This window comes from Delphinapterus leucas, chromosome 2 (genome assembly GCF_059928025.1).
Source record: "Delphinapterus leucas isolate spDelLeu-1000000601 "Yukka" chromosome 2, BTC_Dleu_Yukka2, whole genome shotgun sequence".
NCBI lineage: Eukaryota > Metazoa > Chordata > Mammalia > Artiodactyla > Monodontidae > Delphinapterus > Delphinapterus leucas.
In genome coordinates, this window is record NC_143130.1 from 2,502,062 (window position 1) to 2,525,153 (window position 23,092).

The 23,092-nt window shown below is 48.1% G+C and overlaps 1 protein-coding gene across 18 annotated transcripts in view; it reads left to right on the forward strand.

The window, feature by feature from the left end:
* Nucleotides 1-23,092, forward strand: part of SVIL (supervillin) — a 305,706-nt gene that overhangs the window by 254,302 nt on the left and 28,312 nt on the right. For 15 of the 18 annotated variants that reach the window (XM_089906335.1, XM_089906333.1, XM_089906334.1 and 12 more), the window contains 8 exons: nucleotides 2,384-2,431; nucleotides 9,415-9,562; nucleotides 13,295-13,384; nucleotides 13,473-13,559; nucleotides 15,246-15,423; nucleotides 18,053-18,225; nucleotides 19,752-19,907; nucleotides 21,822-21,958. In XM_089906335.1, the coding sequence (XP_089762461.1) occupies nucleotides 2,384-2,431; nucleotides 9,415-9,562; nucleotides 13,295-13,384; nucleotides 13,473-13,559; nucleotides 15,246-15,423; nucleotides 18,053-18,225; nucleotides 19,752-19,907; nucleotides 21,822-21,958 (1,017 nt within the window). Of the gene's footprint in view, nucleotides 1-2,383; nucleotides 2,432-2,956; nucleotides 3,035-9,414; nucleotides 9,563-13,294; nucleotides 13,385-13,472; nucleotides 13,560-15,245; nucleotides 15,424-18,052; nucleotides 18,226-19,751; nucleotides 19,908-21,821; nucleotides 21,959-23,092 lie in introns of all 18 variants that reach the window. The other 3 variants (XM_089906344.1, XM_089906348.1, XM_089906349.1) reach the window with 2 other exon arrangements.

The window sequence follows — 23,092 nt, forward strand, 5'->3', positions numbered from 1 at the left end:
CTTTATTTAAAAACTTGATTTGAAATCATTGGTTCACACATAACTTTAGCGCTTCATTCTTGGTCATGTCGAAAGATGCAAAGAAACCTTCCCTAGCAGGTCCCGCACGGCACGGTGAAAAGTAAAGCTACAAAACACAAAGCCAGGTAGAGCACTCGTGAATAGTGGAATCGATTTCAGCGCTCTGCCCACTTTGGAGACAGAGATCATCCGAGGCTGGGTAACCCGAGGCTGGGAGTAGCGGGTGAGAACAGAATGGCCTTAACACTAGGCGGAGGTTCTCAGGAGGCGAGAGATGGGAGGAGGTGACTGCGGTTGCCCCTGGCTTGAGTGGGAAGTGGTGTCTTGGGCTCACAGACTCGGCGGGTTCTGCACCAGCAGTGAAGTCACTGGCGCTCTCCTGCTGAGTGACCTAGTTCACTTCGGCCCAAGACAATAAGCTCTTTGAAGTTAAAATAAGCCCACCTATTTTCAGTTTTTGTAGCAGGCATTGGGAAATCGCAAGTTCTGTTGAGGTCGGGTGGTTTTCCCATGGCCTCTGATAAGCCCTTAGCTTCATGTCTTCCCAAGGGCAGGCCGTGTATTTCAGCCACGCCTTCGCCAGCTCAGATGAAGCAGGAGAGCTGCGGTGAACCTGATCTGCCTTAAGACAGTCCCCCGGGGCAGCTGGTGGCGGGGGGAGGTGCTTGAGACATGGCCAGGGCTTGCTGGGTGTCCAGACGCTTCTCTGGAGAAGGAAGGACATTCATGACACGTGCTCCATGCAGATGGGAGCTTGCTGCCTGGGCTGGAGCTAGACTTGCTAGGGGCACAGGCCCTGGAACCTTCCATCTTTTGCACCAAGGGACAAGGGACTAGATTTACAGTCAGCTCATCACTTCCTGCACAGTTTCTGAGTTCATCAAATGCACATATTCGTGGTTACGAAACATTTTACCCTTTGGCCTCCTCGAGCTTTTGTGTGCAGTGAGCAGGGTCCCACGAGTTACAGCCTGTGGAGAAGCAGAGGAAGCAGGAGATGGAGACCGGCCTCTATATAAATCACTTCCCCTGTGAAAATCCACGCTGTCCAGTAAAAATATAATGCGAGCCACACGAGTAATTAGAGATTGTCATGCGGCCACGTTAAAAAAAATGATGTAAAGCGTGCCTTGAAAATCTAAAACAGTTTTTGGTTCTGTCAAAGGGTTTGTCCCAAAACAAAACAAAGTTTCGGTGCTCTAACCCGCATCTCACCGGGGTCCTATATGGAAGAAAATACTCTTTTGGTCCATGAATAGATTTGAGGTTAGATTTTAGGTTAGTTAGAGTTTTCCTTTCCCTTCTGAAAGATCAGTCATGTCTCAAGAGCTGATGTCACTTAACATCAGTTCCTTGCTTTCTAAATTTATCCCCCCGAAATCAGGACTGACGATTTGGAGCTTAACAGTGCTAATCGTTTACCTGGCGGACGCTGTCGTTTCCTACGACAAACAGCTTGGGTTTTCTCTCTCTCGCCGCCCCTCTTCCCTTCCTCCTGTTCGTGGTTTAGGGCATTGCTAACCTGACTTACACATTTTTGCCCTTGTAGTGTATAGAATTAGTTCTAAAGATGGCAAAGCCCATTGGTTTGTAGGTACGGCCAGGCTTGTAGTGCAGGGAATGTGTCCACTGGAGCATGGTATGTGGACAGCTTCCTTCAGAGTAACTCATCCCATCCCAAGAGTGAGAGAGATGAAATGAAGCCAAGTTCGAAAGAAAAGGGATTTGGCAGGAGTCTCTTTGTTTCAACTAAATTGCAGTTATGTATTTGCACCAAATCATTAGTTAAAATTCCAACCCCATTTTGGCATCTTCAGTATTTAAGGCAGAGACGTGACTCCTGTTCCCTTGGGTCAAGATAATCATCGTGTTTCAGACTTCTTCAGGAAATAAAAACCCTGTGTAGAGTTTGTGGTTACAGCCCCGAATCCACATCTGAGTCACAGACCAGGATTTGATAATCTGGCTGTGCTTCCATCAGTGTGTCAGGTCAGTGAATCAAGCTAAGGTCTGTGCTGTCCCCAGAACAAGTCCTTGAAAATTCTAGGAAGATCAGTCCGCCACATTCGTGTCCTGATTGGCTGTGTCATTGAAATTCGAAATCACAATTCAAGAGCGTGAAGTCAGTTGAAGGAACGAGGCTAAGAGGGCAAGGAAGGCTGTTGGTACGGCCCCCAAGTTAAAGATTATGATCCCACTGACGAGTGGTGAGTTCGCTTGGTGTCTGTGCCACCCGATCGTGTGGGCGTGTGCATGCTTTTCCTGGAACCCAGCACAGAGTTCTCGAGGATGATTGTGACATCATAGCCCGACCCCGCCCTTCCAGCCCTCTGCAGCGTCTCCTGTTTGTTTTAACCTGTAGGAAGAAGGAGCATTGAGAGATGATAATGCCGTTTCTAATCTGCTCTGGGTAAGCCTGAGTCTCGCATAGATCTCCTCGCCACGTGTGACTCTCATTCGCGACGGTTCCCCTTGGTGCCCCTCTCTGTTTGGTTTTCTTATCCCGAGGCAAGATGCCACCTTGATCCAGAGTGGAGCGCTATCCTGTTTCCTGAAATTTTGTTTCAACCGTAGAATGAAAAAACTTGAAAGACGTTAAAGAAGATATTTTATATTCGATGTTAAAACGGTCCATGGAAGTCAGGGTTCCCCTGTATGGCAGGGAATATCTTCCGTAAACGGCAGTAATCTTGCCAGTAACTCAATTACTGCACAGAGCTGACTTGGGTCTAGTTACTGTGCTTGTGTGGGGATTTCTGTTAGCATTCTAAAAAACTAAACAAGTAGGACGGACTCTTTTGGGAAGCGAATTGAAATTGCAATGAGTAAATTAACTTTCTGTGAGAGAAATCCTTGTTTTTGTCCCTCCCCCTTCCCCACCCCGCTGTGATAAATCTTCTCTTTCCACCTCTAATCCTCTTGCTTTGCTCTATAGGAACCTGTGTATGCTTCTACTTATTCTCCTGCTATACCTGCTGCCCATAAATACCTGTCTTTTGTATCTATTAATCAGGTGAGGAATTGCCTACACGTATGAAGCCTCATTGCAATTTCTGAGCAGCAGGGAGAAACTTGTTTCATTTGGGGAAGTAACTCCTGCTGCATTTCTGTGTGTGTGTGTGTGTGTGTGTGTGTGTGTGTGTGTGCGTGCGTGCGCGCACAGATGTAATTGCTACTTCATATATTTAGGGTCAGTCACCCACATCTCAGCTTTCGCTCAGACCCCTAGGGAGACCTATGGTGTTAATTCATCTCATAGTCACGTAACTGGTTGAAGAGGAAAGTCCCCCATTTTAATCTCCAAGGTTTATATCCTAAATTGAGTCAGGAGCCCAAGAAAGGACCCCGGGGCTATCTTGATAAAGTAGGAGGAGGTGGCCCAGGTGCTTTGGGGCGTGGAAGAGACAGGATGGAAGAGGCGGTCCTGATGGGAGCTAGCTGCCATGGTGCTGTTGGCATGGCAACCACAGCCCTCCCTCCCCACTCTCCACCTCCACTGCACCCCGTCCGAACCCCGCCACAGAAGGGAGACCTAGCCTGGGCTGATATGATACGTTGGTACATAATATGTGATGATGCTTAAAGCTAAAAATACCAGTGATTGTTTGTTATTCCCCTTGGAATGTCCCTGGGGTCAAAGTAGCTAGAAACAGTGGCTGCATCCCCTTTGCCGCGAGCCCCAGGTGCTAGTTGCCTTCCGTCTGTGGGACCTGGCTGGTCACTCCCCTCTTAGGGTTTCTGTCTCCTCACCAGCCCTGGGACCACGCCTCTCAGGTGGCCTCCAACTAGAAGTCTCGTGACCGTTCTGTTCCTTTAGGACTAGTGGTGACCGAACAGGTCTTTGAGGGAGAGGCACAGGGTTTCAGCCAGAGGAAGGGTCTGGTGGGTCCTCCCGGCTTCATCTGGCATCTTCACAAGTAGAAACTCCCCGTTTCTCTCCCGAAGGCGGCCTTTCCCTCGCTCTTCTTAGTGCCTTTCCTCTGAAGTAAGGGATGCGGGTCTGTGGGAGCCCAGCCCTGCATTGCCAGCTGGGATCCACCCCAGAAAAGAGGCTGAAATCTGGAGCGAACCTGCTGTTCCATCACTAAGGGGGGAAATGCCTGTTTGCTTCTAAATAAGTCATTGTGAAACTTTAAAAGAAAAGATATATTGCTCAAGTCTTTAAATATAACTTATGTATATTATATAATACACATGTCGTGTGTGTATATATATATATATATATGGTATACTTTTTTTTATAGACTTTACTTTTTAGAGCAGTTTTAGGGTCACAGCAAAATTGAGCAGGAAATGCAGAGACTTCCCCTAACCGCCCCCCCCCCCCCGCCACACAGCCTCCCCCGTTATCAGCGTACCCCACCGGATGGCATGTTTATTACAGTTGACAAGTCGTCATCCCTCAGTGCCCATCATTTATATTTGGGTTCACTCTTGGTGTCGTACATTCTCTGGATTTTGGCAAATGTATAGTGACGTGTATCCATCATTGTAACATCACACAGAGTACTTTCACTGCCCTAAAAACCCTCTGTGGGGGCTTCCCTGGCGGCCCAGTGGTTGAGACTCCACACTTGCACTGCAGGGGGTGCAGGTTCGATCCTTGGTCGAGGAACTAAGATCCCATGTGCGGCCCCAAAAAAAAAGAAAAACCAAACAAAAACCCTCTGTGCTCTGCCTCTTCCCCCCACCCCTTCCCTTGGCAACCACTGATAGTTTTACTGCCTCCACAGTTTTGGTCTTTTCCAGGATGTCGTATTGTTAGAATCGCACAGCATGTAGCCTTTTCAGATTGGCCTCTTTCAGTTAGTAATATGCATTTAAGGTTCCCCCATGTATTTTCATGGCTTGATAACTCACTTCTTTTTACCACTAAATAATCGTCTTTGTCTGGATGGACCAGTTTATCCATTTGCTTACTGAAGGTCATCTTGCTTGCTTCCAAGTTTTGGCAATTGTGAATTAAACCGCTATAAACATCCATTGCAGGTTTTTGTGTGGGCATAAGTTTTCAACGCATTTGGATACCAAAGAGTATGATTGCTGGATCTTATGGTAAGAGTATGTTTAGTTTAGTAAGTTTAGTAAGAAACTGCTAAACTGTCTTCCAAAGTGGCTGCGCCATTTTGCACTCCCACCAGCAGTGATGAGAGTTCCTGTTGCTCCACAGCCTCGCCAGCATTTGGTGGCGTCAGTGGTTTGGATTTTGGCCATTCTGATAGGTGTGTAGAAGTATCTTGTTGTTTTAAGTAGCATTTTTCTGATGACATAGGATGTTGAACATCTTTTCATCTGTACATCTTCTTTGGTGAAGTGTCTGTTCAGATCATTTGCCCATTTTTAAATTGGTTGTTTTCTTCTTGTTGAGTTTTGAGAGTTCTTTGTATATTTTGGATAGCAGTTCCTTATCAGATATGTCTTTTGCAAATATTTTCTCCCAGTGTGTGGCTTGTCTTCTCATTCCCTTGACAGTGTCTTTCACAGAGCAAAAGTTTTTAATTTCAATGAAGTCCAGCTTATTAGCTATTTCTTTCATGGATCATGCAATTAGTGTTGTATCTAAAAAGTCATCACTGAACCCAGGGTCATCTAGATTTTTTTCTATGTGATCTACAAGTTTTATAGTTTTGCATCTTACATTTAGGTCTATGAGCCATTTTGAGTTAATTTTTGTGAAGGGTACAAAACCTGTGTCTAGATTCTTTTGTTTTGCCTGTGGATGTCCAGTCATTTGTTGAAAAGACTATGAAAAGACTGTCTTTTCTCCAGTGTATTACCTTTGCTTCTTTCAAAGATTAGTTGAGCATATTTGTGTGGGTATATTTCTGGGCTCTCTACTCTGTTCTCTTGATCTATTTGTGTGTTTTTTCACTAGTACCACACTGCCTTGGTAGTAATGGAACTTTTGTAGTAGCTTTACAGTAAGTCTTGAAGTTGGGGAGTGTCAGTCTTCTGACTTTTTTCTTCCCCTTCAATATCGTGTTGGCTAATCTGGGTCTTTTGCTCCTCCATATAAGCTTGTCTGTTCATCAATACCCACAAAATAGCTTGCTGGGATTTTGATTAGAATCGCACCAAATCTATAAGTCAAGTTGGAAAGAACTGACATCTTGACAAGATGGCATCTCCCCATCCATGAACATGGACTATCTCTCCATATATTTTTAAGTTTAAAGAAAAATAACATTCACCAGAGGCAATCTATGTCTTATCACTTCAAAATTAAAATGCCCTAAAAATCCTGTATTTTTACTTCTGGACAACTTTCCCAGATAAATGTTTTACATACCAGTGATGGGGCACTAGCTCCTCAGTGTTCCTGGAGATCCTTTCCTCCAGCAGTCCTGGTATAAATATTCAACGATGCAGGGGCTCAGAGAGGGAAACAGAGCATTTAAACAGCACACAAGCTCTGTCTAAATGGACTATTTGTCTCTTGTCAGTCCTCAACCCACGTTTTCTTCTTCCTCGCATGCCTCAGGGCTGTATCAGAATAAGATTTTCCTTGTTCCCTTCCTTTCACCTTAGTTGCTGGGAAAGGGTGACAAGGTCAGATTATAGTCACTTTGAGGTCCAAACTTAGTTGAGATCTTTTTCCATGTTTTGTTCAGGCCACGTGAGGCTCTGGGCACTGATGATGGATGGAAATCACTTAAAGAGATGGCAGAGCTCAATTTCCTTGACGGTGCACGGGATTCGGAATGGTGATAGCATTTTTGAAAACTGAGACGTGACGATTTGTCACTGTACCTTATTTCTCTTAACACATGATTCTGTGATTTCTTCCCGTGATGTAGTTTCACTAGAGGTAAATAACTTAAAATTCAGATCACAGTATTTTCTATCTATGAAGCTCTCCCCTTACCACTTAAGGGTAAGAATTTTACCCTTAGATCTGCACTAATCCTAGTCACACATGTTAGTTCTCTCTCGTGTATCACCTCCTGTGTCAGAAACGCTTAGGGAGATTTGCACAGTGATTTCTCAGGTGTACAGAGGCAAACCCATCAGTAGCAGTGTGGTAAGCTGAAAACATTCTTGCAGCTCAACCCTTTGCACAGTTTCTAGCTGTGTCCTACCGAGTCTCTGTCCATCCCTAAGACCCTCCTTTCCTCCCAACTGTTTCACTACCTTCTCCTCCCCTTCTCCTTCCCCTTCTCCTTCCCCTTCTCCTTCTTCTCCCTCTTCTTCTTCTCCTTCTTCTTTTCTCCTTCTCTCTCTCTCTCATTCCCTCTCTCTCCCTCCCCATCTTTCTGCATCACGTTCATGAGAGCTATATTTGAAAGAGTAAAAGATAGATTGGGTAGGGCTTCTATTCATATTATGCCCCAACTCCCTTACTCTCCCAGTCAATCCTAAATACCATCAGCTAAACCTAGGGAAACCTGAAAAATGACACAGTGCTTACTATACTATGTGTTATGTCCTTCTCTAAATGAGGAAAGAAAGCCTTCGAAGGGAAAAGCAAGACAAGACAATCATGAAGTTTTAAGCTAAAAAAAAAAAAAGTACATAGACGAAGATGTCTATCTTGCCTGTTTTCACATTTTGAGTTCTAAAATTTAATAGCAACTTGTGATACATTCTGTTAATTTCTAAAGGGAATAAACTGTGTATATTTGTACATATAACGCACGCATACGATATATATACAAGATATATATACATATATGTAAGATATATATACACACATCATATATATCTTACTGCATTATAGAACCATTTAAAGTCAGATAAGGGGAATCAGGGGCCTCTAGACCAACCCTACTAAGTGGCAAAGTTAAGGTGAAACTTCTAGAGAAGCAAAAACGTTTATGTTTAACAACATCATTTAGAGGTGAGTGAAAAGCGTGCTCCTTAACGTAGATCTGGCAAACCACCGGACACTTTGAATCCTGGGACACCTGTATCATCCCAGGGCTTCCGTGCATCACGTTCTCCCTGGAGCTGCGGGAGAATCCAGGTGCCTTGGGAAATGGAATTGTTGATCCGGGGACACCATTTTTCTGAGTCATGAACCGCACTTCCCGGGCACCAGGGCTCTGGAGATTTCGCTGAGCTCACCATAGCACTGCTGATGTCTGGATCTGCGGAGAAGAAAACTTTCTTGGCACTTTATATGTTTTTGAAAATATTTTAAGGCTCGTGTCCTATTGATTTGATTAAAATTCACTTCTGAAACTTCATTTTCCAAGAAAACTTATCCTCTTTTCTGAATTTTGATGAGGTTTTCCTAGCAGGTCCACCTCATAGTTTATAAGGGCCTGTGATTCAGAGAATTACTTGGAATTAGGGTCATCTCACCACTCATGAGTAGGAAGGACCTGGAGATAGAAGCTCTCTCTGTCCTGGGGACGATGCTTTTCTTTCCTCTGCACTACCTTCCACGGCTCCTGCCCTCCCCCTGTGCGCCCGACCCCCTTACCCAGGGGGATTTTGTAGTGAAAGGAGGGACGGGTGAAGGAGGAGAGAAAGGAGACTTTCTCCAGCCAGCATTCCAGCACCTCCCGGCCGGTGTCAGCCTGCTACGGTCAACCACTCTCCCGGCCACGCCCCTTCCTCTGCACTGGTCCTCGGCTCCGTCCTCGGCCTCCTTCCTGCCCATCTCCCTCCTTTCCTGGTCTCCCTCAAGTCACCCCCCACCTCCAGCTTCTGCCTTTTAGGCCAAATGAGTGTCACCAACGGCTTAGAAATTGAAGAGGCACCTATCTCCAGAACCCCAATTAGAAGCATTTGAATGCCTTTTTTAGGTAGAACTGTTACTATGTATGTAGGTTATCTCTATAGCACAACTCAGCCCCAGTGTCAGATATTCTGTGACTTAAAAGTCACTTTTATGGGCTTGACCTGGTTGCCTAACTGCCCATGTAACATAGTTGCTCTAGGAAAAAGCACGCGAGTTCCAGGAAGCCTTCTGATAGCACATCCTCCCCTAAACAGCTTTCCTTCCTTCATGATTGACCACGTTCCTCGTGAACTTAAGGGGGTAAGATTTTCTAGACCCACCGTGCTCTTTGTGAGTATAATGGATAGAGAGTCCTAGTCAACTGCGTTTAACTAGATAAGTAAAACAGAGCAACTTTAAAACCCTGTAAAATTTATGGCAGGAAGACAAGTCTATTTTTGTTTCTTTTTACAGAGTATCATTTTGATATTCCAGCGTTGCAAACAAATAAGTGAAAAACAAAGTTCTAACCTACAGTTCCCGCGTTGGTGGTGGCGATCTCTAACCCAAGCTGGAAATAGGGAAGCCCAGACTATTTCAGCGAGAACAGCTGGGACGTGTGGGGACGATGCACGGCTGCTCTCTGCCTGCTTCTCAGCTCACGGGGGGCTGCGCGCTAACGCTTCTGTCTCTGTGATTTGCTCTCCTGTTTTCTTCTGGGTAAACAGCGGGTCACAGAAAGTCGAGAGAGCCAGATGACGATTGAAGAGAGGAAGCATCTCATCACCGTGAGAGAGGACGCCTGGAAGACCAGAGGCCGAGGGGCAGCCAACGACTCCACCCAGTTTACCGTGGCCGGCAGGATGGTGAAGCGAGGTCAGGATGCGTGTGCGCGCTCCGTCGCCCCCCCCACCCCACCCCCACCCCCGCCACGGAGGGGACGTGGCCGGGGAGGGCTCAGTGTAAAAAATGAGGCCGCAGTCCGCTCTGGCTTTCACTCTCACTGAAATTGTGCACACGTTTTCTGGGTAGGTTTTGTGAGATATTCCTACCGAAAGCATTGTCCTACGACACCGTCATCTTCGACGTCAGACGCGTAATGCAATTAGTCACGTTTCAAAACAGCCATTTGGAGATGGAGCCCAGGTTTCAAGAGCGATTTTGCAAATCTGCTAACAAATCTTAGTCCTTTCCTGTCATTGCTTTGAAATTATTTCCATTTTCTTGCCATCTGGCAGTCAGTTCACCCAAATAAGCCTTTTTCTCATTGAAGGAGGAGTTTCTGTCTTCTTCCTTTTAGGGTAATTCCCAGGTCTCTTTCCATCAAACCAGAGTTCCCTGGCTTCAGAAGCCCCATTTCCAGCGATGTTTTAATAGCTGTCCAAAGGATGGATCCACTTCCACAGGGAAGTGAGATTTCCCTACAGATGGGCAGTTTCCCTGCAGCTGAGCTCTTGGAACTGATTTGCAGCGGGGAATCCAAAGATGTATGAAAGTGACGCATCACGTGGTTAGAAGTCACCAGAGAGCTGAGGGGCTCCACATCCTGTAGGAGACGGTTAAAATCTGGGGTCCTTGTTCACCTGCGTGCACGTACCTTCATTTTCTAAGCTGTGGCTTAAGCAAATTTCTTAACTTAGTGATAAAGGTTTTCACATTCAGGTAGAGTTAACTTACGTTGACGTCTGCTTTCTAGGTTTGCAGTTCGCTTTCCTCAAAACCTTTCAGGATCCTCGCTCAAAGACAGTGTCTAGCTCATTGTAGGCTCATGATAAATATTTGCAGAAGGAAAGGAGGGAGGCAGGGAGGGAGGGAGAAAGGAAGGGAAGGAGGGAGGGAAAAGCCCTGAACTGAGATGAACCCAGATCTTGGTGGAAAAATCCTTTGTAACAAATTTATTCTTTTCTTGGAATTGTCAAGGATAACAGAAGATAATTTACTCTCAGAATGAGGTGGCATTTGAATATGTTCTGTATACTTTACGTGACCCCCATCCCTATGTTAACTAAAGCAGATTAAGGCCCACGTTGGTTAAGAAGAACTCGAGCTGAGAACTTGAACCGGAGCTCAGACCTGCCAGCTTCTAGCCCAACTTTGGTTTCCTCTTTCCTCTTCCATCTGAAAAGATGGTAATTTATTTGAAGTCGGGCCCTTACCACCAGATACCGCTGCCCTTGTCCACAGGAGTGTCAGAGGAAGTAGCTTTGCTCTTAGGCAGGTTTGGAGAGTAAAGTCAGAGATGTTCCTCTCCCTTAGTGGACGAGCTCGCGTTCACGTGTTTCTGAATAAATCAGGGATCTTGATTTAACGGGTGCGATATGACTTTGCTCAGGAAATAATTTTCTTGTACTTTCAATCTAATGGAAAAACTGTGCCCTGTTTTTCTAATATCTGTTACCACCTACACAGTGATGTGTTTCACTCGGTCACCGCTCTTTCGGATTTGCAGTGATAGGGCGTCCAATGTCCTACACTCGCCAAAGAATTAGTAGTCCCCACGCTGCAGCCACCAAGGTTTCCCATGTCCTCGGGTTACCGTGTACCTGCGAGTTGCCAAGAGGCATGCCGTACCCTGATTTTCACTCTCTCACCCCAGAACACTCTCTTCTCCCCAGCCTCGCCAGGACTGTCTCCCTTTTTCTTATTCCTGGACGCTGCATAACAGTGAGTATGCCACAGATTTCTGTGGTATTCTAGAATTCTCCTGGAAGGAAGGTACTCAAAGTGCACCTTTGAATAAGAGAGATGTGAAATGTTCCCGAAGAGAGCAGGTGACTGGTTATTGCCTGTAGAGTTCACTGAAAAGAGGTGTGGGGAATGCTTTGTTTTGCTTTAACATCGTGAAATTTAAATCTGTGTGCCCTCCGCCACTATGGATGAACCCTAAATCTCTCCAGGAAGGAGCTGGTCCACCTCTGGGAGCTCAGCGCTGCAGCCTGAACAGGCAGCGGGGCGCGCCGCGACAGCACGAGGGGCCGGTGTCCTGATCGGCTTGAGTCAGGCCTGTTTCATTGGCTTTAGAGTTAATGACCCTCTGTGCTCATGAAATCTTCCCATGCCTCTTACGCACCCTCTTAGCAGGTGATGGTTTACTGCCCCAGCCGGTGATACCAAAGTTTACTTATCCTTTTAGCATCTTTCAAGAAAGTTGACTTTCTCACTGATAGAAACCCTTTACAGTTCCGGTAAAGAAATAATTTTTTTAAATGTTGTTGACATCATTAAGGAAGTATACGTACATGTTGAGAAGTACTTCTAGAATATCACCTAAAATTTAAGTTGTAAACTGCATTTCAGTATTTTTCCTTAAAAATTTTATGCTGTAGCATATCCCTCTCCACCTCACAGGAGGGAGGGGCAGATCCATTCACTTCAGTGATTCTTTTTCCCTGTAAGTGACAGTGATTTACATATTCTCCCTTTGTGGCTCTCGGAGCGATACTTAACGTGGCAACGTCACCTAAGGGTTTCTCGTTTCTTACAAACAGAGACAAAGAATATTAAGGTCTCATTTTGTTCTTTGTAACTAATTACTTTCCTTTCGAATCCCTCCTAAGGTTAGGGAAGGATACTCGTCTTTGTCTTTATTAAGGTTTCTTATTCTAATCATATGCCTTCTTCAGGCTGGAACGTCTGTCTTTCCCTCTCATGTGTCTTTTACCATTTCTCCGTTGAAAGATTCCCCATCCATGCAGGTGGAAGCATGTCCCTAGCTCCCAGCCACACCTGACATGGGTACGATCCTCCAACAGTCACAAATCAGTACAAATGGTTCCTCTTGTGCCTTTCTTACAAAGCTTAGCACCCTCTGCATTATTGCCTAATAGGACCACACTCTGAGTGACGCCCCCAAAGGCCAGACTGTCCCCATGTCCCCTCAGCTGGGAGGGACACTGCGGGGCACTTCCCGGCCAGCGTGGCAAGCCCGGTCTCCTCCATCCTCTGCGGGGATGGTGCGGAAACAACTGGCCGTCCGCATCCTCGCGTTCCACAGCCACGAATTCAACCAACCGTGATCAAAAAACAATTTTAATTCCAGAGAATTCCCAAAAGCAAAACTAGAATTTGCCACCTCAGCTCTTTACACAGCATTTACATCGTCTTAGGTATAATGAGGCATCCAGAGATGATCTAGAGTATACGGGAGGATGTACGTAGATTGTATGCAAATATGCCGTTTTGTATAAGAGACTTGAGCATCTGTGGATGTTGGTACCCACAGGGGGTCCTGGAACCAATCCCTGTGGATACCAAGGGACGACTGTATACTTTCTCTTCAGCTACCTCCACTGCCCCCAAAGCCTCCAGACGTCACCGTTTCATCTGCTCGAGGACATTCTGGTTGCCTTCGTGTCTTCGTGGTTCAGTATGGAATGGCAGCCTGACAGCCGCTGCAGGCCTTAGAAACAATGATACCCTGTCTCCATTGGCAGGTGTCCTACACGTGTGGGCACGGTCCCTGCCAGATGCACATATGTGTGTCCCATGCGTGTGTGTAAATTCTGTGAATTGTTAGATCTCCGTTGGGACTCGTGGCCGTCCCTCAGGGTCCTGGGGACTTCTGGAAGCTTCCTCAGATGCTCAATAGCTCCTTTGTCTGCTCTGCAGGTCTGGCGTCCCCCACTGCCATCACCCCAGTAGCGTCCCCTATCTGCAGTAGAACGAGGGGCACCACGCCAGTTTCCAGACCCCTGGAAGGTGAGTCACCAGGCACCCAACGTGCCAAGAGGTCTGTGATCAGAAGAGCCCTCCGTGCTTCTCTCACCTGTGTTTTCTACTTGCCTAGATATCGAAGCCAGACCAGACATGCAGTTAGAATCAGACCTCAAGTTGGACAGGCTGGAAACCTTTCTAAGAAGGCTGAATAACAAAGGTACACGCCAGGAGCCAGAGGGAAGCTTGGGTTCATGTGCTTGTAGCCAGTGTGACTCGGGTTTCAGTGGGTAGCTCAGGAAGCCTAGGAACACCTGCCCTGCTCTCAGAGTCTCTAAATCCCAAGTGGGATTGCTTTTTCTCCTCAGCTAAATTGTCTTCTATTATGTCACCAGTTCCTACTGTAAGCGTTATCTTTGTTGTTAGGTTTTAAGAAATGAAGTTATTGGTCAACATTGATGAGATTACCAAACTCTGATCCACTTGGTAATGAACTCAGTAGGGAGCCCCCAATAACCCATTTGTTCCTGGATCCAAACCCTTGGGATGAACTTCCCTGTTGACGCAGTGGTTAAGAATCCGCCTGCCAATGCAGGGGACACGGGTTTGAGCCCTGGTCTGGGAAGATCCCACATGCCGCGGAGCAACCAAGCCCTGTGCCACAACTACTGAGCCTGCGCTCTAGAGCCTGCAAGCCACTACTGAGCCCACACGGCACAACTACTGAAGCCTGCATGCCTAGAGCCCGTGCTCCGCAACAAGAGAAGCCACCGCAATGAGAAGCCCGCGCACTGCAACGAGGAGTAGCCCCCGCTCGCTGCAACTAGAGGAAGCCCGTGCGCAGCAATGAAGACCCAACGTGGCCAAAAATAAAATCAATCAATAAATAAATTTATGAAAACGAAGTAAATAAACCCTTGGGATGTCATCCAGTCAGGACTGTAGAGTCGGTAGTTTTGCCCTTAACCCCGGAAGCAGGTTATTACGCGAAATCGACGTGAACTTGGGCCTGGTGAACTTTCAGCCGCATGTGTCAGTTTCCAGTAAGGTAGTAGCTGCTGTTACAATCGCAGCTGATTTCTAAAAGAAATTTCTAGTGGATAGATAAAGATTTCAATACAAAAGCCCATGAAGTATATATAATAGAAGAGCAACATGCAGAAACAGCCTCATCTCTTAATGAAAATGTCCAGTACTTGCAATTCATCAAATACCAAGCACTGGAGCCCCTACTATTGACAGTGACCCCTGTAGGTTGAAAATAATACAGACAACCACCTGAAACCAGAAATACAAAAGCGTACTATTAACAACAAAGCTGGCAAGGCAAAGAATGCAAACGAGTCAGAGTTTATTACCTACATGTAACGGTGAGCTAGCCCGGGGGTCGGCAAACACATCCAGCTCACCTCCCCTTTTTGTAAATAAAGTTTTATTGGAACACAGTCGTGCCCATTCCTTAGCATATTGGTAATAGTTGCTTTTGTACTATAGCAGCAGGGTCATGTAAGGGGCAACACAGGTCAAATAGACTCCCGTGCAAAGCCTAAAATATTTACTACGTGACCCTTTGCAGGAAAAGTTTTCACCAAGCCCTGATCTAGAACGAGGCTGAGCTAGTTCTGCGTCCAAAAGAGCAAAAAGAGCAGGTTCAGAAATTCCCGGTGTGCTGGAGCCTCCATCCCTCCTAGCACTCACAGTGCACGCTCTGTTCAGACGGGAAGTCCTCTCCTGAGAAGCCAGCTGATACCCAGGAAGCATCTACAGAACCCTGGACATCCTTGTCATGTTTGCTCCACTCCTGGACCTTAGCGGGAAGAAAATCATTTTTAAGATTCAGTGAAGCATAGTTGGAGTCATGTTTTTACACAAATCTCAGGTCATTGATTTGCTTGTTTGTTGGTAGTTGGTGGGATGCAAGAAACGGTCCTCACCGTCACCGGGAAATCCGTGAAAGAGGTGATGAAGCCGGACGATGAGGAAACCTTTGCCAAGTTCTACCGCAGCATGGATTCCGCTCTACCGAGAAGCCCCGTGGAGCTGGACGAGGACTTTGATGTCATTTTCGATCCTTATGCCCCCAAGTGAGTTATTTCATTTTCCATCTTTCACCCCTGGAGAACGGATTCCTTCACTGGTCTCCACACAGCACTTCCTCGAGAATCTTCTCTCACTGTTACGTCCTTCTGCGATAGAACTTCATTACAGCCGGATTGACACCAACCAGGGTTCTTGGCCTCCCCCAATCAATAGAAATTGATAAGAGGCCAGACAAGAAGCTCAGGCAAGGCTTTATTGGGGCCCCTGCTGCAGCAGGGAGGAGAGTAACAGGTTCCCTTGCTCGCTCCCCGAGGGGGTTGAGCTGCTTATATGGGGAGAGGGCAGGGGTGGGTCCAGGGGTCAGGCTGGAGGCGTGGCTTAGGTGGCTTGCCCACCCCTTTGGTGGTGGTGTGTGTATAGGGCATGGGCAGTGCCCTGCTTTGGGTCCTGGTACCCTGTTTTTGCTCCCTGCTCTTCAGAAGCAGCAGTTGGGTTTTTTGGTCTTTTTGTATCCTTTGTCCATAATTTGGCCCAATTGCACATGCACAGTTATTTTTAGTCCCTTATCGTTTTTTGTATTTTGTTGCTTGAGAAGAGGCGTGTGTCTAGGTGCAAGCCCTGCAGCAAAGGGTCTCAGGTCCCAGGTCCTAGCCCGTCTCAAAATCGCTATTCTCTAGAACCAGACACTGGGCTAGATAGAGCTTGCGTACCCAGGACAGACGTCCCCTCCGGCAGAAAGCCTTGCATCCCCACCACATGCCTGGTCCATAAAAACAAAGTGACTGTGTTTATCACGTCACTCGAATATTGTTTTGCAGACTTTATGAACACTGGTTAGCAGAAATTTCTATGCCTTTCTTCATTTGACATGTCAGATTCTTACTCAACTTTGCAAACTGTTTGGATCACCTGGGCTCTAATGAATACGGCTAACTAGAAAATCAATGAAACGTGTTACTTAATTTGCAATCATTGATAAGATCAATAGATCTGAGGGTTTTCTCAGTGATGTCCCAGGGTCCCTCTTCATGCAGGAACGTGACTAAACCACCAAAGAGTGTTCATGGTGTTAGGATTCCCTTGGTTGTGATTGCCACAAAGAACGCCAAGTCCAGCTGGCTTCAGCAGAAGAGAGGCGTGGAGGGATTTACAGGTTCACCCCTTGAAAAGCACAGGCATGAACTCAGGTTCCAGGGGCTCAGAATGAGGTCTCTCGCACCTGGTTCCTTTAGGCTGGCTTTCCTCTCAGTCAGGCTGTCACCACGTGGTAGATGGTCACCCCTCACTCCGGATTTATATCCCATCTCCTTGGCCACCACCAGCGCAGGCAGCTGACCTGCCCAGCCTTCCCAGAAGAAGTTCCAGGCTTGATTTTCTTGGGTTTGCATCCAGCCCTACAGCCATCATTGTGGCCAAGGGGATGGAAGATGCTGATTGGCCAGCAGTGGGTGGTCTTTGGATCCCCCTCCTGAGCCAGGGTAGGGGACAGGGCATGGAGGGAGATGGTTCCCCCAAAGGAAAGTCAAGGAGCTCTTACGAGAAGCAGGGAGAATGTGCTGGGTGAGCTGATAACCCCACGGCCATCCACCACGTGTATCTGTTGCCCACAAATTTTTCAGTGCCCGTCTCTTCCGGAAGTCTGCGTGGTTATCATAAATGTTTCCTTAAGCCGCTCCTGATACCTGTTTTGCATTTTTCAATGTGTTCAGTTTTTTTCAATTTGCTACCTTAAGAAAATGAACAATTTTCCATTCCTCACCTTTAAGTAATATTTTGGGTATTTGCATACTTTGGTAGTGAACCACTGCTCAATCTTCTCCTCACCCAAATGTCATTGTTTACATGGTTACATGTAATTTAAACATTGATATGTATGTTTACACACACACACACACACACACACACACACACACACACGACAACGTTATGTATGAAAGAGGATCTCCAGGTACAGAGATCCATGCACTTAAGACATTAAAAGCAGCTGGAATCTGCTGGGAAACCATGTGACTGGGTCCACCCCTCTCCCGATGTCTGGTCTTCTGCCCCAGAGAGCTGAGAGTGTATGTGTGAGGGTCATAGTTGGTTTTGTGGGCCTCTTTTATTTCAATATAGTTTTCAAAATCGTGCTTATTTTCCAGAGGGGGTCGAGAGGAGGCTCGTGATGGGGAACTTGGGGAGGGAACTGGAAAACTTGCATGGAGAGAAAGCTGAGTCTGGTGGAGAGAGGGTTAAATCAAGAAGCAGTGGCTGGCTGTCCATCCACGGAGGGCTTACTGGAACCCAAAGGAGGAGAGGTGGTCCTATTCCGGCAGGAGAAGTAGTGATCAGCGTGTTGTGGGTGCGATGAGAGGGAAGGACCGCACCCTTCAGGGCTGTCCAGGAGGGGGATGGGCTGCCCCAGAGGCACTGGCCGCTCCTCCAGCTGGAGACCACGGGGCGTGGTGAGAGCGGGGCTCCAGGCGTGGGCTGGTATCTGGAACTAAATGGGCTTCAGTCTCCCACCTCCGAGATCCTCAGTGGAGGGGTGATGGGAGGGGAGGAACTGTACGATTATAACGAAGTCAAGAACTAAAATCGCAGCGCCTGCCGCTTCAGCTCAGACACACGTAAGCCACCAGGCGTGGGTGACACTGCAGCCCCAGGCCACACCAGCTCTGCTCTGCCTCTTAGGTTGACATCCTCTGTGGCTGAGCACAAGCGTGCGGTGAGGCCCAAGCGCCGGGTTCAGGCTTCCAAAAACCCCCTGAAGATGCTGGCGGCAAGGGAAGATCTCCTCCAGGGGTACACGGAGCAGAGACTGAACGTGGCCTTCGTGGAATCAAAGCGTATGAAAGTCGAAAAGAGTGAGTATCAGGGCCATCCCCAGCTGTGCGCTCGGGAACCGGGGAGCAGGTGACTCTGTCCTCTCCTTTCCCTGCCTTGCAAAGGCCAATGACAGCGCCCAGAGACTCTCGTGCAAGAAAAATGAACAAGTCTGTACACACACGTGCACACCTGCAGAAACTCTGCTTGGAACGGAAAGGCTTGCGGTGTGGCCCATCTCTTCACTGACATCAAATTATCCTGTTTTGTTGAGTTTTCTTTCAAGAGGTTGGAGGAAAGGGAGGTTGCTGGGCTTTGCAATTCAACCCATTTCCAAACACAGCAGTTCTTCACTTGATCTTATTCTAGAGCAAATGATTCGATCTCTCGTGGGCAAGTGTCCCAAATCTCTGTTTTGCCTAATCCGAGATTTCTACATTATTAATTAATGCAGAAACCGGTGCTTTTCACATTGTTTTGGGCAGGACCCTTGGGCTCCTTGGAGCTGGGATGTGGGCTGGGGGGAGTCGGGAGACTTGGGATGGGGCAGTGAAAGGAGCGTGGGAGCAGGCCCGAGGTTTTCATCCCACTTCAGGCTAAACCGTCGGCTTTTATCTGCCCGGTCATGTGGGGCTCCCCGGTTCTCAGAGTGGTTTTCCCAGCGGAGCTAATGGCATGCATAATCTTGTTATTTTGAAGATTCTTGCTGTCATTTTTATTTTCCTGTAGCACTCATAAACCTACTTACTAAAGGTTTTTTTTAGAAATAGTCTTTGGATGAAGTGGTTGAGTCTTTCCATTATAACTGGCTTACTAAATAAGATATTACAAAATCTCTATGCCATACGAGTTGTCAGGTAGTGTTATATTTCTTCAGTGTTAGAACCTCATCCCAGCAAAATAATTTTCTGAGTTTCTCTCTAGCATATGCATAGTTTCTTAAACAATGAGCTGGAGAAATAAAGGTTTATTGGCACAAGTTTTATGTACTTTAACTGTATCTCCACTTTTGGGGGACACATATACATTTGTTGGTCCACACTGAAAATCCAGCATCTTGTTACAATCTTAAATCTGAGAGCAAGCGATCTCAAGAGATCATGATGGCCTCCAGAGAGAGATGAGAACTAAACCGTGCCTTACAAGGTGCCTGCTTTTCTGCATATAAAGACTTTGGATGGAAGATGTCTAACAGTCTCCCTTAGGAATGCGTTTTCAGCATCTGACACTGTTAGGAATGATAACAGCTTTAGTGGAATTGCAGCGCGAGTCCAGCTCCTGATTTTATACTGATGTGGCTGGTCCACAGTGCCACTCAATTCTTGTCTCTCCGCATGGCCAGGGTGACACTCTTCAGCAAGCATTTACACTTTCAATCCTATGTTTAATTCCTAACACAAGCTTCACTGCATAGTTAATCAGACTGGAGTATGTTTTCCCCGTCAGGATTAACTTGAAAGGAAAACAGGAGTGAGTCACTTGTGCGTGATCGCTGGGTGTAAACACTGTCATTTCTCCTGAATGTCTTGCCTCCCCTGCACTGTGTTTCCTCCTTTGACCCTCCCAGTGTCCGCCAGCTCCAACTTCTCAGAAGTCACCCTGGCGGGATTAGCCAGCAAAGAAAACTTCAGCAACGTCAGCCTGCGGAGCGTCAACCTGACGGAACAGAATTCCAACAATAGCGCGGTGCCCTACAAAAAGCTGATGCTGTTACAGATTAAAGGTATTTAGAGCGGCAGAGAGAATTACACACGACCAGGGATTTTAGTCTGGTAACATCGGGAGGCCTGACTTCCCCCTACTTGCCCGAAGGGAGAAGGGAACGCGTGCTTTTGGCGAGCCCACCGGGTGCCACCTCATCTCACATCAGCGTCACAAAATCCCACTAGGTGGGAAACATTACGCCTGCGGCCCCAGCAGCGGCTGAGCAGCAGGGCTGGCTTTGAACCCTGGTCTGTCTGATTCCAGGACCTCAGCTTTTGCTGCTGCTCCACTTCCCGTGGCCCCGGCCGCACACTGCGTGCGGTCACCAGGCACCCCCTCAGCCACCAGAGTGCTCCCTCCATCTGTCCTCCTCGCCAGGGTCAGCAGGAGTTAGGGCAGCGGGACGGAGAGAGGGCCGTCCTTGAGCAAGGGAGCAAGGGAGCATGGGGCAGGGGGTCTCAGCGGCTCCAGCACCCTCCCTCCCCCTCCCGCCCTCCTCCCTCCACTCCCTCCCTCCTCCCTCCTCCCTCCCTCCCTCTCCCTCCCTCCTCCCTCCTCCCTCCCTCCCTCCATCCCTCCTCCCTCCCCTCCCTCCCTCCCCTCCCCCTCCCTCCTCCCTCACCCTCCCTCCTCCCTCACCCTCCCTCCTCCCTCACCCTCACCCTCCCTCCCTCCCTCCTCCCCTCCCTTCCCCTCCCTTCCCCTCCCTCCCCCTCCCTCCCTCCTCCCTCCCCCTCCCTCCCTCCTCCCTCCCCCTCCCTCCCTCCTCCCTCCTCCCTCCCTCCTCCCTCCTCCCTCCCTCTCTCCATCCCTCCCTCCCTCCCCTCCCTCCCTTCCTCCCTCCCTCCTCCCTCCCTCCTCCCTCCCCTCCCTCTCCCTCTTCCCTCCCCCTCCCTCCCTCCTCCCTCCCTCCTCCCCTCCTCTCTCTCTCTCCCTCTCTCTCCCTCCCTCTCTCCCTCCCTCCCTCTCTCCCTCCCTCCCTCCCACCCTCTCTCTTTCTCTCTTTCTCTACTTTTCCTTTTTTCCTCCCTGTCTTCCTTCCTTCCTTTCTTTCCTTCCTTCTTTCTCTCTCCCTTCCCTCCCTCCCTCCCTGTCTCTCTCCCTCTCTTCCTCTATCTCTTTTCCTTTCTTCCTTCCCTCCCTATCTCTCTGTAGCAAGGAGCCCAAACCCACAACCAGGGGAGCTCTGGCTCTGCCCCAGTCACTTAGCTGCCTCGGGCAGCACTGCTGTAAATTAATGCTCAAGAAAAGCATTACCTGTCCTCTGCTTCGCTGGGGGTTTGCAGGGTGTGTCTGCATGGCCACTGTCCTTTCTAGTGTATTTAAAAGACCCGTGAAAAGTGCACACCACCCGCCTCCGTTCCTACGTTGTGGCGCAGAGACTACACCATCAGTGTGATTGTGGAAAGATCGAAACCATTTAGGAGGAGTTGGAAGCCGCACAAGGCAGTGCTTCCCTCTGAGCTGAGTCCTCTCCAGACTCAAGTTTTCGGTTTGGAGAAGAACTCCCAAGGATGCAGAGGCTCCCTGAAGGCCCTCGCCTTGCCCCGGCCCGCAGAGGCTGTTAAGTGTAGGAGGTGGGCTGAGTGGAGAGAGACCAGGAGATGAGTGGGGGAGGGGAAAGGAGGTGTTTGCTGGTGTCCCTGGGGGAGGGAACCTTAATTAATCCATTCACGTGCTGTCAAGGGACACTGCTAATGGTCCTGGGAAACATGGTGACCTCTGGGAACCTGCCACCAGGGAAGGTCATCGACAAGGCTGTGCCTCTAGGTGCCCCGGGTCATGGGAGCTCACGTGAGCGGATGAGGCTGTTCAGGATGGGAAGTCGGGGGCGGGGATGCTTCGGACGCCGGGTGCTTCCCGGTCGGCCCTGCCGGGACTGCGGGACAGTGCTCGTCTCTGGGGAGACGGTGACCCTGTGCCTCGTGCTCAGGAAGAAGACACGTGCAGACGCGGCTGGTGGAACCTCGCGCTTCTTCCCTCAACAGCGGGGACTGCTTCCTCGTGCTGTCCCCCCACCACTGCTTCCTGTGGGTCGGAGAGTTTGCCAACGTCATAGAGAAGGCGAAGGTCGGTATCTGAGGAACGAAAGTGGTCTCGTTTTGCATCTCCTTTAGACACAGGTAGAATGTTCTTCCAGTGGCCAGATCCCTAGAAAGCTTCTTAAGCGTCCAATGTTTCATTCAAGCGAGGGGGGACAGGCGTGTTTATTGTCCAGAAGGTCTCTGAAACGAGCTCCTAGTAAGTGCTTAAGGGGGATGTTTTAAAAGGAATCTGACCTGGGCCTCCAGGTTGAAAGTTCTGGCTCATCCTTCTTTCTGTGGAGAAAAAGAACTGGCCCATCACTTCCAAGTTGTTTATCCTAGGTGTCTAGGAAGTCCTGCTATGGATCTATTGAATGAGTCTATTGAATGAGACTTAGTGGGAAAAGACCAGGGAGTGGGTGTTTTTATTTTGGGGTTTTTTTCCCCTTTATTTATTTTTAATTGAAGTCGAGTTGATTTACAATGTTGTGTTAATTTCTGCTGTACAGCAAAGTGACTCAGTTATACATATATGTGTATATCTATATATACATATATATATGCTTTTTCATATTCTTTTCCATGACAGTTCATCACAGGCTGTTGACTATAGTTCCCTGTGCTCTACAGTAGGACCTCGTTGTTCATCCATCCTCTATATGATGGTTTGCATCTGTTCATCCCACACTCCCACTCCATCCCTCCCCCACCCGCCCCCTCGCCCTTGGCAACCACAAGTCTGTGCTCTATGTCTGTGAGTTAATTTCTGTTTTGTAGAGAGGTTCATCTGTGCCGTATTTTAGATTCCGCCTGTAAGTGATGTCATGTGGTATCTGTCTCTGTCCGTCTGACTCACTTCACTCAGTGTGATCATCTCTAGGTCCATCCGTGTTGCTGCCGGTGGCGTGGTTGTGTTCTTTTATACGGCTGAGTAGTGGGACGGGTATTCTTAAAAAGCTTCACGAATGATCTTTTGAATGTGAAGATGGACAGGTGTTGCCGTAAAGAATGGATACCCCCAGTCCTTTCGTTACATTTTCTTGGCTTTTACACAGTCCCCAACCACCAGTGCCCCCGGACCCTGTGGTCACAAGTTTTCCTTCCAGACACGCTGTCTCTCTGCTCTGATTTCAGTGTTGCCCCTCCATCTGACCATGGGCTCGTCTGCCCAGGTAACCGT